Source organism: Argiope bruennichi, chromosome 5 (assembly GCF_947563725.1).
Source record: "Argiope bruennichi chromosome 5, qqArgBrue1.1, whole genome shotgun sequence".
Classification (NCBI taxonomy): Eukaryota; Metazoa; Arthropoda; class Arachnida; order Araneae; family Araneidae; genus Argiope; species Argiope bruennichi.
In genome coordinates this window covers 124,999,712-125,018,884 of record NC_079155.1, presented here as the reverse complement: position 1 = coordinate 125,018,884, position 19,173 = coordinate 124,999,712, and the positions used below count along the sequence as shown (strand labels likewise).

Sequence of the window (19,173 nt, the reverse complement as noted above, 5' to 3'; positions counted from 1 at the left end):
ATAGAAAATGTCTTATGGTATTTACATAATTATAATGATTTTAAAAATGAAAAAGAAGAAAAGAGACTAACCAGTTCCAACCTGGTCAAGTTTATAGTAAATTTTCTTAAAATTTTTCACTCACAAACCTATCCACATTCAATTTGGTACAGTTATTGAAGATTATGATGACAATAATGTCGATAGTGAAAAGGAATTGTGTCTTGAACAAAAATTAGAATTAGCAATAAATAAAAAAACTTCAACGAATCAAAATACAATACAGAAATCAGCTATATCCAAAACCATCCACCAAGAAATCAATTTATTTGAAGATGAGGGATTCAAAGGTAAATACTTGGAAAAAACATATTGTGCATTGCTAACAATACCACCAACTAGCGTAGGTGCCGAAATAGCGTTTTCGACAGCTGGTAATTTTTTCACAAAATTATATTCCAGGTTTAATGACAGTACAATTTATGTATTTTAAGATCACATTTCCGAAATTTGTAATAGTACCACAGACTGAATAGTGATATTTACACTTTTTTGTGGCTCTTTATATACTGTTATAATTTATAAGTTATAAATTATTTTTTGTGATATTTACACTCTCTAATAAAACTGGTAAATGAAACAAAGAAACACCTGTGTTTTCTTTCTCTTTCTAAAATTTTTACTACTGGTATTAAAACAGGTATCCCAGTATTAAGATCTAAAAAATACCGGTATTGAACTTTTGGTCTGATATTGCAATCCTTATACAGAATCTATCTAAGAAGCAGAACAGTAAAACTTCTAACTGTATTGATTTTTAAACTGTGTATGTTTTGAAGGTGTTTCTTACATATGTAGATTTTGGACACTGATTTTTTTGGCCATACATACACATCTCTTAATATCCAAAATTAAATGTGCTATCAAATAAGGAGATAAATAATTTAAATTAAATTAAAATTTATATAAAATTATGACATTGTAAAAATGTTTACCATTAAGTACATATGCAGGAGACTGTGCAATAGTATACATAACAGTAGATTTAATGCAAACTCCAGTAGTGTTTTCTTCAGATCCAGCCATCCAATCATAATGATAAATCTATATTTTAAAAAAACCTTTGTAAATCGATATGAAATTTAAAAATTCACATAATAAATACAATTATCATTTGAATTAATTTAAATTTAACATTAATTTTCTCATAGTTTAATAAAAATTATACATATTAGCAATTTTTTTTAAAAAAAAAAATCATAGTTAATAAGTAAAAATAAAAATATTAGATATAAACTTGCAAGGTGGTATAGATTTTTCCACTTTCATGTGGACTAATTTTAAAGCAGATAACTAAATTATTTATTTTCTTAACATTGAAAATATGATGCATTCTACTTTAAAAATAAGTTTTCAGGGTAAAATTTAAATATTGAATGAAAATAATTAAGTGCTGAGATTAATATAAGTTATAGCTATTAAATACAATTTATGAAAAAGTTAAGGCACACAAGAGGCTTTTGTTGTAATCTTGAATTCTTTTCAAACTTATTTTTTTATTTATTTATTTAATGGAAAAATTAAGATAATTTTAATTGGTTGTCATGATGAAATAATGAAAGCTGAATTGCCCATATATTTCCATGGATGCAAAATCACAATGTATGCCAAATTAGCTAATCAGCTTTTTTATATATATAAATATTAAATATCTTATTTTGAAATGCAATAAATAAACTAAAAAAAAATGGTTGTTCATTGTTGAAGAGATTAGTGAGAGATTCTTTAATACTATGCATATTTTTAGCAGCAACTGAAAATAAAAATCAAAAGAACATGAAAGCTTTTACTGTTGTGTAAACAGAGAAGAAAGGATATAAAATTTCAAGTAAATTTGTGTTCAATTTAAACAAAAATTACTTATTACAGAAATTCATTCTTACACCATATTCCAGTATGATATTGATTTCTTCCATAAAGAATATAAGATAATATTTTTTAAAATTATAAATAATGATGTTAGAAAGGACTTGACTTTAAAAAAAAAAAACAGGAAAAATTTTCAAAATAGAATATATATATATATTAATAGCAAGCAAATTGCTTATAATAAAATTTTATTATAAATAATGCATTAGATTTTTTAAAAAAATTCATAATTATATGATTAACCGATTCAATAAGAAATTGAAATGAAAAAAATAATTACCTGATTCTGAACACTGCCAGTGCAATTTTTTCTGTCCCGATCCTGTTCTTGTTGCCCAGTCAAGTAAGCCAATAAATATCTGGTGTACAGAGTAATGGGATTTGCTTTGGTGTGTCCTCCACTATCAACGCTCACATACAAAGGATAGGGTTCAACACCTAAAACATTTTAATGTATATGTGCCTGTGCAAGTGATGAATTCTAAAAATATGTTTGTTAAAATCAGCTAAAACCTAAAATATCATGTGCTGATAGTTTGGTGATTTCAAACAATCAGAGGACTTATTATTTAACGTTAAGATATTTCATTTTTGAAAAAGCTTAAAGCATTTATCTAAATTTAAGACAAATGTTCTATCATTTTTTATCAACGTAAGAAGCATTAATTTATTAGAAATCAAATTCTAATAACAAAAACAGCCAAAATCATTAAAGCATTTTTATCAACAAATTTTAGATATTAAACAGACAGATTCTATTTCTTTACACAATTCATGAAAATGAAATCCAAATTGTAAATAGATTTACATATGAACTATCTTAGATATTTTCTAATTTTTACTGAGAAAATGGGGTTTTTTTTAACTAATAAATTTATAATTAAAGACAAAATAAATTTTCTCGAACATAAAAGTAACATTTGCTTCATTCCATAAAAAGGCACCAAAAAACATTAATATTTTTATTTCTGCCCCCCCCCCCCCACGTTCAGTGATTTAGTGATATATACAGTGTGCGAAAAAACTATAAGGACTTAATGTAATTGCATGAAAATATGCTTTGTTTCCATTTCACCTAAATGAACTTTTTATATTTCTTACTTCTGCTGCATAATTTTGTGATAACACTTATACCACATAAAAAACATAATTTAGCTACAAAATATTGATTTTACAAAATTTAACATTAAAGGAAATACGGAAAAAAGTATAAGGACATGTTGTAAAATACCTAAAAAATGTTTCCATAATCAAGAAAACTACTTTTTTTTTCAATCACTTGAATAAGCCGAGAGGTCATAGATCCTGAAAGATCTTTTAAAATGTCCACAGATATTTTTTCCCAAGCGTCTTTGATAGCGACGACAAGATCTTGTGTACATTGATACTGTGTGCCGTTTTTATAAACTTCTCGAGCTAGAAGTCCCCATAAGTTTTCGATTGGATTAAGATCGGGACTTCTCGCCGGCCAATCAAGTAAATTTACAGAATTAGCTTCAAACCAGAGTTTTGCACTCGTAGAAACGTGTATCGAAGCATTATCCTGATGAAAAATATAGTCCCCTGAAGTAATTAGTGGCGCTTCAGGTAACAAACTGTCTCCTAACATATCAACATACCTGTCCGAATTCATTTTACGGTTGATAAATACAATTGGAGTGGTTCCATTTGCCGCAAAAGCGCCCCATACCATAACCGAGCCACCACCATATTGACGCCTGGAAAACACTTCCTTGGTCTTTCGCAGATCATACCAAAAATAACGAAAACCATCAAGATTGAACTTTTTTTCATCCGAAAAAATTACATCAGCCCACTTTTGACCAAAAGAAATGTATTTTTTGGCAAAGTAAACTCTTCTTTTCTTATGATGATTTGTAAGAAGGGGGCGTGACACTAATTCCCCATAAGAAACTTGAGGATGTTTACTCAAAACATTTTGAACAGTCCTTGTTGAGCATGGTAAACTCAAATTTTGTCTAACTTCATTTATGGTTTCTCTTTTCTCGCAAGCTCTCCTTACAATCATTCTTTTCTGTCGACGAGTGAGAATTTCTGGTCTCCCAGAAAATTATAAACCACCGTTTTAGATCTCTTGATTCTTTTTTAAATTTTCCATCCACTTAATCCACATTCTCGAAAAGCAACAATTTTTCCTTTTTCAGAGTCAGAAAGTTGAGTCCCTTTGGGCATCGTTTAAAAATTCACACAGAAAGTTGCCGAGTGGGAAATTTTTTTCCCAAATGAATCTTTTAACTCGGAATTGTCATTTTATGCTTTCAAATATGCAAATTTTTAAATAATTACTGGAGAAAAAGCAATGTCCTTATACCTTTTTCTGGTTTCATTTAGGTTTAAAAATCAAAATTTAAATTTTAGCAGATTTAAAATTGAAAATTTTAATTACTTTACGCATAAAATATTTTAGTTTTGCTTCTATTTTTGCTGCAAAAATTTGCATACGATTCTGTAAACAAGGCTTCTAGATTTGGTGATTTTTCGCGTGTCCTTATAATTTTTTCGGGCACTGTATTAACAATAATCCCATATCGGGTTACAACACTGTCTTTCAAATAATTCTGAATACATACTTAAAACTGTCCCATAATAACTTATAATAATATTATTAGATCTTGAGTGAAAATCCATTATAACAAATTTGTCTTGTCAAAAAATGAAAACTGTTGTGAATATGAATAATCTAGATAGGAAAAGGTATCTGTCAGAATTCTGTGAAATAATGATGTCATTTCAGGACTAAAAAAAAATGTTATATTTTATAGATATACTAAATAATTAAGTGAAACAATTATTTAAATACAGTGTATATATATATATATTAGCTTCAATGTTTTCAAAAAAAATTCAAGGAGAAAAAATCCACAAAAATGGTGAAATATGACATGCTTTCAAAGAAAATTGGGGGGAATAAGAAAAAGAAGAGGAAAGAAAAATTCTGTTTATTAAGATATTTTTATAAAATCCACAAGCATTATATGCTAACATGAAATTGGTTTGATAAGATGGTCTGTGATATTTTTTTTAATATATGCACAAAAACAAATTTACTATTGATTTACCAGATTGTCCATAAAGCAGAAATAATGAAATCAGAAATTTATCTCTCTATAATGTGTTTAATATACCATTCTAACAAACAAACAAAAATTTTAAAAAGTAAGCATAACAAGAGTAAGTAGAAAACAGAATATCAGATCTCCTACAAATGTATAAAAACATTCAAAAATATCTATTAAAGAGGAAATACAGAACTGAAAATAAAATTGAATTTTGAAACTGGTGGGTAGATTACTGGTGGTAGAAAATCAATTTTGAAACTGGTGGGTAGATTATAATTCATTAACAAATTTCAATTCATTCTTCACCATTGAATAATACAATCCAGATTCATCAATTCCAGATTTATAAAATTGACAACTTGGAATTTACACATTATTTCAAGTTTTATTTTATTCCTTGGAAACCAAATAATTATTAACCATTACAATGAAGGAGATATTACTGAAACAACATTGTATTTTACTAATATGGTTCAAATCTTATGTAATTTCTTGAGTTGCTTACATTTGCTACTCAAAAATAAAAGTCATGGATAGAACTACTCAACAATAAAAGTCATGCACTATAAACTTGAAAGATATGATAAAAATAATTTTCTAATGGGTTTAAATAGATAGTTTATGTTATAGCAAATTTATATTAATAGCAACTATAGTTAATATGTTAATAGCAAATTTAATATGAAGAAATTCATCATTTCCCTTGGTATATATATTCCACACTATTGAATAAATGTATCCACAGTGAATACAAAAATAGTAATAAAAAATACAGTTATAAAGAGATAAGAAATTAATTAAAAATACAACTAAAGAGATATTTCTGAGTTTATCAAAGAATTATAAATAATAAATAAAACAATTTTGGATTAATAATATTTTGAATAAAAATAAAAAATATAAAATAAACTATGTAAACTATATCTTAATTCAATCTATTTCGTAAAAAATTATTATTTTACGATGCCTCTATTATAAATAATAATTTTACACAATAATATGGAATAGTTTATTTATATCTTATTCAAAAGCAACTGAATATAAATGTAACACTAGAACTTACGAAGTCTTTCTGTCATATCAGGATCAGCTATTTGTCTAAATAAGGGACATGAAGCATTTTGCAAATAGCATTCTAAAAGTCCTGACACCTGCAACAGGAAAATAATAATAATAATAAACAGTGCCTCATAAAGCCTTAGTGATCATTAGTTTATATAAAAATTTAATCATTAAATAAAATTTGACATATAATTTAGCAAATGTCTTTCTAAAATATGGCCAAATTACTGATTTATAGTTAAAATGGCAAAAGAATTTAAACAAAGAATTGATGAATTAAAAAATTTCTAAAGAATCTAGAAGTCTGCTTTTTAATAGTAACTTTTTTTGGGGGGGAGAGGGGCAGAAGGTCATACAAATATATCATATCTCAAAATACTTTAAATATTGTTTTATAACATAATAATTAAGCAACATGTATGCATCTTGCATTACACACTTACCAAATTTTCAGTAGAATCTAAAGTTTCATTCAATTTCTCTTTAGTAAGAAGTTGGTATAATGTTCCAGAAACTGCAGTTGAGATATTAGTCAAAACTTGTGTCAAAAGAGTAACACTGAGAGTTTCACTTGTGTCAAATATACTGTTGTAATATCTGAATAGAAATATATGTATAAATAAAGAATTAAGTACCAGAAATTAAAGAGTTAGTGAGAGTTCAATATGAAAAGTAAATAAATCCCAGTGCACAGTAAATATAATATGGAAAAAAAATCACCATAATTATAATTTTTACTATCCACCATTAAAGTGATTTTCAGAATTAACTGTAAAAGTACACTAAAAGAAATGAATGATAAAGCAAATAAGGAAAATCCATGATTCAATTACAAATATCTTACTTAAATTACAATATTTTAAATATGATAACTAAAAAAAAAAATGGAAAAACTGATTGAATTATTATTCACTATAGTAAAGAACGAGGAGAAAAAAGCATAGAGAAACTACAAAATTAGGAAGAAACTAATTTCAACAATAAAAAATGAAATAAAACAGAAAACATAATTTCATTTCCAACTGTAATGGCACATAAAAGCCACACATTTAGCATGAAAAGATTTAAAAATATAACTCAGGAATTTTGGAATACCTGTTTGATTGTATGAAAGATTTAGTTTATAAATTATGTTTTAATAATAGATTCTAATGTACATGCTTAAAAATATGACTGTTAGAAACCATACACAAAGGAACTCGCTAATTTGAACAATTTTTTGCATAGAAAGGTTCTAGGCAAAGTTTAAATCATGTTAGGATTTAAAAAACTGAAATCAAACTTATTGTGACTGGCAATTAGTTAACTTCTTAAATTAAATGAAATTTTCTCAACATTAGTGTTGTCATGGAAAAGTATATTATTATTATTAATAATATTATAGCATCATCGCAGAGCAGGTCAGACCAAAATTATTAACCTTCATGTTCTTTGAAAAATGAAAACCAATCTTTCTAAAAGTTCAGTAAAGGTTATTGTTATCCACATGCATTACCTTTTGCTATTTTTATTTAAATGAAATTCCAAAAATACTTTTCTAATAGTTTTGAAAGAAAGCTGTCTCAGTTGCAGTTGTTATGATCATTTTGATGACATTAGGCTTTGGATGCAAAGAATTGCACTAAATCTTGGCGTAAAATGCTCTCACTACAATTTTACCTAAGATATTTTTGTAACTTTTCCAGAGCAATAAAATTTAAGTTCTTTTTATTAACTACAAGAATCTTTTTAATGGAGACTATCCCATAACATCCTAAAGCTCTAAAAAAATTTAAATATCCAATTCACATATCATCGAAATTTTATACTATTGTAATTTCACTTTTTTTATTAATCTATACAGATAGTTAAAACAGTCACTCTTCTTAAGCTTTCAACAATGGCAGCAAATAACAAGAATAAATATTTGATGGAACCATGAAAACCGTTTGAGCTTCAAAGTAACAACTGTTGGGAATTAAATTAATATATAATATTGCCAAAATTTAACTACAACTTCCAATATTGTTAAGTTGGTATCATTAAAAAGACAACTTTTTATATTTTCAACCCATTTAAAATTATTTTAATTTTTTATTAATTAAAAACTAATAAATTGTTTAAAATGATTCCAAGGTGCACATTTCCACCGTCCAAGTATAACTATTCAGATTTGGTATCTGTAAGTCAAATGGTCTGGCCTGCACAGCACCAATATGCAGAAATACATGAGTTTATTTAAGTTATTTTATTTAATTTTAAAATGGTGAAAAGGGAGAAATTTTTACTTATTAATAAATTCTTTGTCATGATCAGCAATAACAATTCCAGGAATGGATTTGTCATGTTTCAGAAAACTTTGAAATGAAGCAGGAGGAAGTGGTAAATCTTTTGGTGCCACAGATACATCTAATCCAACAGCCTCAGCTTCAGATTTAAGTATATCAACTAATTCAGTGACCTAAAAAATTATATAAAAGTCAAATTAAAGTAGTAACATAACATTTTTCAGTATATCAAGGTACTAGGCTTACTTAGCATATCAAGGAAATATGAAGCTGATGAAATAAGTCCACATACAAAATTCAACAATTACTCTCAAAATCTTGTAATAATTATCAAATATTTTCAGTAATTTCTGACTAGCTTAACAGAAGCAATTTGCTAAACATAAATTTTAGTGGAAAACATTATTTCCTTGCCCTCAGATAGACAAATGCAAAATCCCTAGTCTTAAAAGTAAGTAAAAGATATTTAGCATACACTTTGTTGCATTTTGATTGCAATCAAACTAATGGATAACAGTTAAATTTTTTCCTTACAACATTTAAAATTCCCAGTTTTAAAAAACAACAATCAAAAATATGTTAACTGAAAATTTACAACAATCTATGATTTTTCCCTTCATTTTTTTTTTTTTATTACAAAAATTCTAATATATGTTAGGATGACTGGAACATGGACATGCATTACCCCATCCCCTCAAAAAAAATCAAAAGTCTTGCAATACAATAAGTTAAATTAACTAAAGAAAAATGTCTTAACATTAACTAGCCAAAAAAACTATTTAATTTTGTAATGAAATAGGATTTACATAAAATGGCATTATATTTACATTTTTTTCTAAACTAGCTACTTTTGGTGTTCAGCTGGTTCATTAGGAATATTAGTGGTGTGTAATTTTAATTAATAACTTCCATGCACATGATATATTGTATTAAATATTTTTAGGCATCACAATGCTACAGAAAATAAGGTTACACAATTTTAACAGCCTTACACTTGTTCTGCTTAAATAAATTTTCATAATGAAGTGAGGTCCTTCAGACCTCATACTGCTATTATAAAAAGTATTTTAAGTAATGCATAATTAATTTTTATCTTGTTTTTCACAGTACTGCATTCAATATAGCATGATGAGATGGTTAAAATTTTATTACAACAATGAAATATATTATTAAAAATTAAGTTGTTAAAATTCAAGAAAAATTTGCACAACTAAATTTATATTATTAAAAAGATAAAAATTTTTTTTTTTTTTTTTTAAATGGCATGAAATTTACCTTTATGCTATATTACTTTTTCAATTAATAAAAAATGTCAAAATTTTGCTAATTTTTTTACTGAAATTCTATTTAAAATTCCAAAAAACTCACTCCAATGTACACATTCACATTTCCAAATTATATAGAAGTGAAATTTAAAAGTTCTAGATCTAAAGGCATAACCTATAGAGCACACAAATTCTCCTTTATAAATAAAGATAATGGATTACTTAAAAATTGTTATTTCATACAGTAACTAATTTAAAACTCATCGCAAATTCTTTAAAAATGAAAAATATTCATCAATAATTTGATGTTGATTACCTTTCTTGAGAACAGATAGTCTAAAGATGCTTGTTTGCATTTGATAATAAAAAATTTCTTTAAAAATTTCAAATTCAGAATTTATAACATATATTTTTCTTTACTTAAAAACTGATATACTGCAGCATAAAAGATGAAAATATTTCCATTTTCTTTCTATAATGAAAAAAATCAAATAATTTGCCATCACAAAGTTTTTCTTACTGTTCAATAATTGTGATCAAAATTTGTAGTAGTTAAATTTTTCTTATAATTACAATAACCATTATAATCAAAAAGAGAATATCATTTGCATTAAAAGAATTTTTAAATTATCAAAATATCAGTTCCAAGCGATTTTTAAAAACAAGTGAATTTTAATTATCATAAGTTATAAATATTTTTTTAAATGATACAAAATCTACTTAACACATACAGAATGGCAATTTGAAAGCAAATTACATGATGTACTTACTATACATGTAATAATTTCATTCAATAGATAGAAAATATTGAAGTTAAAAATAACCTTTTCTATTCAGGAAAACATAGATTTTATTTTTTAAAAAATTAATTATTTAATTAATAATCACAAAATCTTCTTTATGCTACATAACAATTGCAAGCAAAAAAATTATTGAGTAGTTTAGATTTCCAAAGTACAAAATCTTTTATGAATTTTGAGTTTTATTTATATTGACAAGAAGTTATGAGATACCTTTTTAGATACATCAGCAGTTTTTGCAGATACTGGATCAGTATGCAAAAAAAGTGAAGCTGGAATCTGTGGTGGAGCTAACTGACTGAGCTCAATAAAGTGTGATATGTGATTTAAATTAATTAGAGAAGGTTGATATTTAATTCCATCGAGTATTCGAACTGGAAACAGTCCTTTCTGCATATCAAAGACTACACGACTTGAACCAATATAATCAAATGCTTCCTAGAAAGAAAAAAAAATGTATAAATATTACATCACAAAAATAAAATAGACAGGATATTAAATTTATAAAAATCAAATGGTGCTCAAAGTCAAAGGCAACTGAATTAGACAGTCAGTAAAATGCCACAAAATTTAGATTGCAGATGAATGTAAAAAAAAAAAATGTTTTTACATGACTTAGGGATATAAAGAAATTCATAAGATTAAATTTTTTGATTTATTTTAAGAAGGGGCTACCTTTGCTTGCCTCTGAAAATATGTTAAGCTGAAAATTTTATAATGAAAAATTATAATATTTATATGCTATTTTATATTGGATTTTTAATTCTGATGTCATAATTGCCAATAATGCAGTTAAAATCAAGAGATCCTATAGATAAATCAAGTTTCACTTTATCTCATTGAATTTTAATGCTCTCATTCCTGAAGTCATTTTAATTCAGACAACTCAGAATACTGGAATGCCCAAATTTCACTTCCAAAGATAAGAAAAAGTCTCCACCCCCTCAAAAACTGCAATGACAACTCGGATTTTTAGGAAATTAATATACAAAAGAGGTCTTTGCGCAGTTGACAGTTATTAAACAAATGTACAGTTGAGCATCCTTACAATTTTCTTAGAAAACCTCTCTAAGCCACTAACCCATATAAGCAAGCACTTTTACTAATATAACGCCATGGATATTCAATCAGATACACTTGAGGAAAGGGCGAGGAATTTGGACAAGTGTTTGCTGCCTTTCTGTATTGGTAAAAGAAAATCATGCTTTTTACTCAATAGTCAAAAGGTATAGAAATTATGACAATAATTTATAAACATTATAGGTAATTGAATATGTAAATAAGAAAATCATCTTGTCTTGCTGAGATATTCTAAAATCTACATACAAATTCAACATTAAGATTGTATGGCAAATTTCATTTACCTAATTTATTGCTTTTGTGAACTATACAATTTACAAATAATACTTCAGAAGTGATATATTTTAAATTGGGGTGATCTAAAATACTTAAATTCATAAATCTCTCTCTCTTTCCCTCTCCTTTTTTTTTTTTTTTTTTTTTTTACAATCACAATTTTTTTTTTATATATCTAAGAAAGAAAACAGTTACAACACAAAAATTACATGAAATAATTAATTTAAATTTACCCCATTGAAAATAATAAAAAGCACATTTTTGTCCTTTGCTTCCTCTTTTTCTGAAATTCTCTTTCTTAAACTATCCATGTTCTTGGCAACTGAGAGCAGTGTGACTAAACCAGTAACAGTTGAGTGAGCACCTGGAGCCAACTTATCAAACATCGAGAAAGCATCTAGCTAAAAAAGATATTATACAGATACTTAACAGTAAATTTAAAATATCACAGAAATTAATGATATAAAATATTTATCAAAGAAATTAAAAATATAAGCTTAAATGAGCTTACTCGAGCACTAACAACAATCAAAGATCTATTGGCTATTTCTTCACTCTTGTTAGTAGGGAATAAAGTATTGACAATGTTCTTGTCACTTAATGGATCACATGTTTTCACTAGAAAAGCAAAAGATTTGTTAGAGCTTAAGATGAAAAAGTGGACTATAAATCATTCACATATAAATTTATAATAACATTATTAAATAAGTGTTTTTTCAATAATCAATGACAAAAGTTGAGATTAGTTGGCATACTATGACTGGCAGTATTACTGGTACACGATGTAATGTATATCTCAGTGAGTATAAAGGCATATAAAATTTCATGTAATTAAATAAATATTATTTTGAATATTAATTTTCATTAGAAGTGTTAGAAAACTTTGTTCAAAATTATCATTCACTAGGGATTTTATGCTTTCTTATAAACTCTTGCCAATCCCAAGAGGAGTTTGAATTTGCTATTTAAATCCTGCTAACCTTATGCATAATTGCTCGAGACTGTGCCTTTTAGCATAATTATGGGGGAGGAACCAATTATAGTTCACATATTAATTTGTTTTTATTACTTTAACTTCAAACAGTAAAGAAAATTTATCGTCTTTGAAAAAAAAAAATTGCAACAGTGTAAAAAACATGGAAGTTTTTTAAGATATTTAAAGATGACCCTAAAAATAAATACTATGATTTATCAATAAAGAACCTTTGGTTGCCATTTTGGAATAATTATAATAAGAAAACTTAATTTAACAGATTAACACAAATTTCTTTTTTATGCTTTCATTGAAACAATATAGAATAAAATTTGTTGATTTTGAAGAGGGTTTGAAATTATTTATTATCCAAGAAACAAATGACTAAAAAATCATAGAGATGTAAAAAAAGTAATGAATATTAAATTATAAAATAAATAACATGCTAGCAGTTGTGTATATGTGTATATTCTGTGAAGAATTCTCTGAAACAATCAATATACATTTTAAAAAATAATGCATTCATAGATAAAAATGTAAATTTAAACCACATACACAATTATCTCATAAGGTTCTTATTCATGTTCAGAAGAATTTAATTTAGTTATATTTATGTGACACTCCGTAAATACAACTATGCAAACACCAGAGCATCTTGGAAAAAAATTATTTGTCCTTCATTCAGAATGCCTATCAAAAGTTTCATAAATAGCTTCAGCTCCATGATGATTTTTTTTTCCCCCTACTCTTTCAATAATATTTGACAGAATGGACTAAATTCATTTTTAACTCATCGAGAAGGCTTAAAAAAACTGCACATGCTTGTTCACAATTAAAAATTGGAATTGTATGCCTTATCTGTTAAGACAGATGTTACCAAATCATGTAGATATTTATTCATTTAACTTTCACTAGTTTCACCTACTGATCCAAAGTGGTATACAGTGCATGAAAGGGCAAGAAAGATTCTAAAAGTATACATGCTACTATATATATATATATGAAGCTAAAACGTGCATGCATAATACCATTCAGAGAAATTTAAAAAATATTGAAAAAATTATACTAAAAGCAAAAATTAATATAAAATACTTATATATTTTTTTACATATATAAATAGAATAATAAGATAGATAATCTATGATACACTCTGAGTTTATAAAGAAAATTCCTAGAAACTAGGGTACAAAGGGGTAATTTTTTAATGAAGCGTTCCAAACTTCAGCACATCTCTTTGAAGTTTTTTCATGCTTTTGCAGTTTAAAAGAAGATATGTACATTTTGAAGATACCAAGACGAGTAAAAATCTGATCAAGGAAAAATACTTTTTTTTTAACTATAACTTCAGATCAACTATATCAAAAAGTTTGCTTTTAATTCTACATTTTACAGAGTTAGAACACTCGTTCTCAAAACGTCTATAAACAGCATTAAAGTGAAATAACATTGAAGAAATAAGCAGGCAATATTTTCATATATTTTGCAAATTACAGAAGAGAAATATTTATATAAATTTGCAAATATGTAAAGATCATATTCAGAATTATTTAACTGCATGCAATGATAGAATTTGTAGCAATCTCTCTAATTCTCTCGGAGAAAGCATACCAAAGTGTGACGTGTGTTCATCTCCATTAATCATAAAATGGCTTTGAGTGCAACATGACTCAGTATTCCTGCCTCGCAGAGAGCGCGAAGGAATACATGCAAAGAAGCTCCCAATGACAAGGTGTGCAATGTTATTAGTTGTGGAATAAAGATATATTTTTGATATAAAATGGAAAGTGATTACTTCCAAACCCTTATATGGAATCAGATCATGACAAATAATATTATGGATTAATCCATCCTCTTCAAATTCATAATTTTTATTAGTTTGCCAAATTGAATTGTTACCAAGTACAGATAATTTGGTTTGTTTCCTATTATTAAATTTTTAAAAACGATTTTAAATTTTTTTTAAAAAAAGCAAATAAATGGTTAACTTTAACACAGGATTGTAGCTAGTCAAAAGACAATAATATGATGACATTTAACTAAGTATTGATTAAATAAATTACATAATTTTATATTAATTTTAAAGCATTTTTATAAGCTGAAATTTTTATTTCCTGAAATTAAAACAATGGTTTTAAATGAATAAAAAAATTAAAGGTAAACAAAAATTTGAAGAATGTAGAACTTATAAACTATATCTAGACCACAAAGATAATAGCTAACTTGCTTAATTACAACATAAAGTTTGATAGAAGCATAAATGTACACATCTAATTTGACCTTACAAAATTGGCACTTACTCAATGAAGATAACAGGATAGAACCTGACAAAAATTACTTTAAAATCTAGCTTGACTTCCTCTACTCTAGTTGTAACTATATACTTAACAATTTCTTTCAATCTCCCTAAAAGAGTTGCTACTCTCCTTATACACTTGAATTACAATTCTCCATATTACAGGAACTAGTATTCTCAATTAAAACAACAAATGCTTGTTTACATAAATTGATTATTAATTACCAAAGGTTGCTTTTGCAAATGATTACTAACAGGTTATGCATCCAAACTAATTCATCATCTCCATCCTTATGCATTGCCACATGTAAATGATCTTGAATGCATAAAACACTATAAATTTGTAGAAGAGCAAAGAGAGAGAGAGAGAAAGAGAAACAGAGAGTTTTATATCAATCAATTTTCTTTCTCTCTTTCCCAAGCGAAAAAATTTATCTATAATTAAATTTATGTACTTCTAATATATAGTTTGAATCATAAATAATAATGAAAAAACTTTAACAGCTCTATCAATATAAAAGCACAATATGAATATTATCAAACTCTCCAATGCAGCACCATGAAAATGCATAAGAAAAAAAACCCATTTAACATTATCAAAGTAGACAGATATAAGAATCAATCTGATAGAAAAGTAATTTACCACAAAAAATACTTATACCATTAATTACAAAAAGGAACCCTGATTTATTCACTTTTAATTATTCTAAAATTGATAATTTCATAATTAATTACTACACTGATAAAATTTAACAGATTTTTCCACCCTACCATTTTCAAAAACATCTAACAGCTATAAACAAAAGAAACTCCATACGTGATAAAAATCAATATTAATACACAGAGAACAAAGCATACAAAAAATTTGGATCAGATCAAAAGCAGGAAGCACAAGTTTTCCACCAATTTCTATAAAATGTTCAATTTAAACGTAAGAAATTAAAGAAGATCATTATTATAATATTAGCTTTTTCAGTATGTGTGTTTTGATTACTTGTTTTAGAATTAGAATGTTTTTATAATAAAAAGCTTCCTGAATATTAAGTCTATATTTTAACAAGTAGTTCATCAAAAGAGAGAATCCTTTCTTCTATACTTTGAAATATGGGCAGAAAACAGCATCTTTTCGAATCTTCTCACTTTCTGAAATTTTTAACTTGACAAAGTTCATAATTTGAATCTGCATGATAACCGTAGAACAATAAATTAGTAATTTTGAACCATACTCAGAATAGCAAGAACATCTGAACTCTTATACCAAATTAACAGAAAGGCAGTTCTGAGCACAATCAATTTCATATACACTCCACCCAAACAGGCAAAGGATCTTTAATTGAATATGATATTCAATTTATTACTCTTCTTGCTGAAGTTAAGACCCAACCAATATGGGAAAGAAAAGAAAAAAAATCTGTGCCAGATTTCATTTATAATTTTGCAAGATAGAATATTTAAAAAGTCAGATTGCAAATTTGGGAGGGGGACATTTTATAGAAAATTTGGTATATTGCTACATTGCATTAATTTACTATCAAAGAAAAGAGAGAAAAAAAGTAACAGAACTATACCTTCATTTAAGTTGGAAATCAGCTTATTTCGACGCATGCATGTATCACTGTCTTTGGCAGCAAGCATAACACTGGACATTTGCACAGAACAGAGTGGCCAACTTTTCTCAGTATCATTATTAAAGTCAGAATAGCACTAAAACAAAATAGATAATTAAAGGCAATAAGCATATGTAGCTAAACAAAAATCAACATCCATAAACATATATACATGAAGTTCAGTTTGCTCAGCTTATAAATAATAATCTAAAAGTATTATTTAACAAATGAAATGCAAATGTAATATTCATAATCTAAATTATTTGAATTTTCAAATTATAGCAAATATCACAAAACAATTAATAATGACAACCACTTTTTACTTTTTGCATTTATTTAATTGCATTTTCATATTTGAAGGCTCCTGAATGAAGATGGCTATTCTATAAACTGAGATTAGGTTATAAACAAGGTAAAAGATTGTAAAAATTCAACATATATAAATTGCATATTCTGCAATTGAATTTGTCAAGATTACAAATATTAACCTAAAAAAATTTTAAATCTTAAAACAATTAAAATATATGTTTAACTATAATGTCTAAATCATGCCAAATTTCTACATTACCAAAAATCTTATTATCATCAAACCACAGGACTACAAATGATTACAAAGTATGCAAACAAGTGACATAAGAAGCTAAGTATATTCTCAGGATTGCCACTCAAAACTGGGGGAAAAAATCCCTGAGTTTTCCCTGTACGTATATTCAAGATATGAGGAAATGTGCAAATAGTACTCATGCTAGTTATAATGCAATATGATTTTAAGGAGTGGAAGTAACAATTTAGCATCATTCAAAATAGCACAATATTAAAAAAAAGGTTTATATTTACATACAAAAAAAAAAATTATCTTTATTTATTATCTAGAATTTAGTAAGACAAAATTTATATATTAAGCAGGGGAAGGGGGGGGGTATTATCTCTCATGCTCTTTAATTATGCCATACAAAACTAAGGACTTGGGTGGGGGAAAAAATATGCAACATTTTTGTTTTTATAATACAATCATTTAACGATTGCTTAACAAAAAACTGTTACAAAGCAGAATTACTTTATTTAATTCTTTCAGTGTACAATTCATGTATTTGGGCATCAATTTATGCAACTTCTGCAGTCATCAGTTTCATGGAGCTAATCCATAAAAAATAAAGTACGACATTTTTGTATGACTTAATGTACATTTTTTAGCTATTTCAGTATTAGTGAACATATGTGAAAATATTTCCAATATATCATTGAATGCATAAAGGAGACAAATGTGACACACAAAAAAGTTTTAATACCCATAAAAAATCTGACTTAAATAATTGTTCTTAAATTAAAAAAAGTTCAAAATCAGCATATTTTCGGACATTAAATTTGACAAATCATTTTCTTCTGTATTCCTTCTAAATACTAACATCAATAATGACTCAATACTAACAATAATAAATGGTCTATACCGAAAAAAGAGGGAGAGGGAAAAGGGCTGAGTTTAAACATTACATAATCGCGAATGGTATTGTTTTGCTTTCAGAAGATGTGACTACAATCTTTTATTCATGCAATCATTAGAGACCACAATTTTCTAGATGGAAAAAAATAACAATTTTAAAATTCCCTTTATTTCGCCAGGTTTAATGAAAATTTTCAAATTTTTTCTGGTTTTTTTTCTGTAAGTTTTTTAATTCCCTATTTTTTTCCGGTTCATCAGGTGGCATAGCAACCATGATTCTTAGCTAGAAAACAGGCATCAGTGACTGAAGAGTAAATAAAAATTTTGATTATGTACACAAGATCAGTGTAAATTATGTAATAATGTATACAATATTCCAAACTGCCCAAGAATGCATTTTTCATAGAAGTTGCTTAAATCTAATAATCCAAGTATAAAAAACGATGCTTATTTTTAGATTAATAAACTGATTTTATTTCAAATCCTAAGAATTTATTTCTGATATTAACTAGTTTATCTCAAAAATTACTTTACTACAATCATTTATGAAAACTAAGCTAATCACAAATGATATGGATAAAAAAATAATCAAAACAATTAATAAACATCAAATAAATTTTTAAGACAGTCTGTACATCAAAGTTTGGCACAATAATTTCAAAACAACAAAAAACTTCAACACATTTGCAAAGTTTTATTAAGTATGTAAATTTATAGAATATTGTAAAATATAAATATAATATACTTTAGAAGAAATATTCATATTTTTTTTTTTTTTCAAACTAGCAATTGCACAAACACAAATTTTTTTAAGCATCAATTATGTAAACAAAGATAAATTTGAATAGAATAATAAAAAAAAAGATTTTTATGAATAATTACTTTATTTTTTTAAATGAATTACTTTAATAAATTATAATGTACATATCAACAACACTGAATATAATTAACCTTCAAATTTTAAGCTATGCTAAAATAAGAAACAGAAGATAGAAGTAATGAATTTTTTTAATGTTACTAAAATTGCAAGATTTTTTTTATATTAGTTATTATATTTCAAAATTCCACAGAAAAACTAAAACTATTAATATTAGCATATATCTCAATACAAATAGTTTTAC

The 19,173-nt window shown here is 26.3% G+C and overlaps 1 protein-coding gene across 1 annotated transcript in view; it reads right to left on the bottom strand.

The window, feature by feature from the left end:
• LOC129968451 (nicastrin-like) overlaps window positions 1-19,173 on the bottom strand; it is a 29,732-nt gene that overhangs the window by 5,352 nt on the left and 5,207 nt on the right. The window contains exons 6-14 of the mRNA XM_056082319.1: window positions 16,573-16,708; window positions 12,250-12,356; window positions 11,972-12,139; window positions 10,596-10,820; window positions 8,318-8,490; window positions 6,494-6,647; window positions 6,052-6,139; window positions 2,189-2,346; window positions 975-1,083 (exon numbers count right to left, since the gene is read on the bottom strand). Of these exons, the coding sequence (XP_055938294.1) occupies window positions 975-1,083; window positions 2,189-2,346; window positions 6,052-6,139; window positions 6,494-6,647; window positions 8,318-8,490; window positions 10,596-10,820; window positions 11,972-12,139; window positions 12,250-12,356; window positions 16,573-16,708 (1,318 nt within the window). The remainder of the gene's footprint in view (window positions 1-974; window positions 1,084-2,188; window positions 2,347-6,051; window positions 6,140-6,493; window positions 6,648-8,317; window positions 8,491-10,595; window positions 10,821-11,971; window positions 12,140-12,249; window positions 12,357-16,572; window positions 16,709-19,173) is intronic.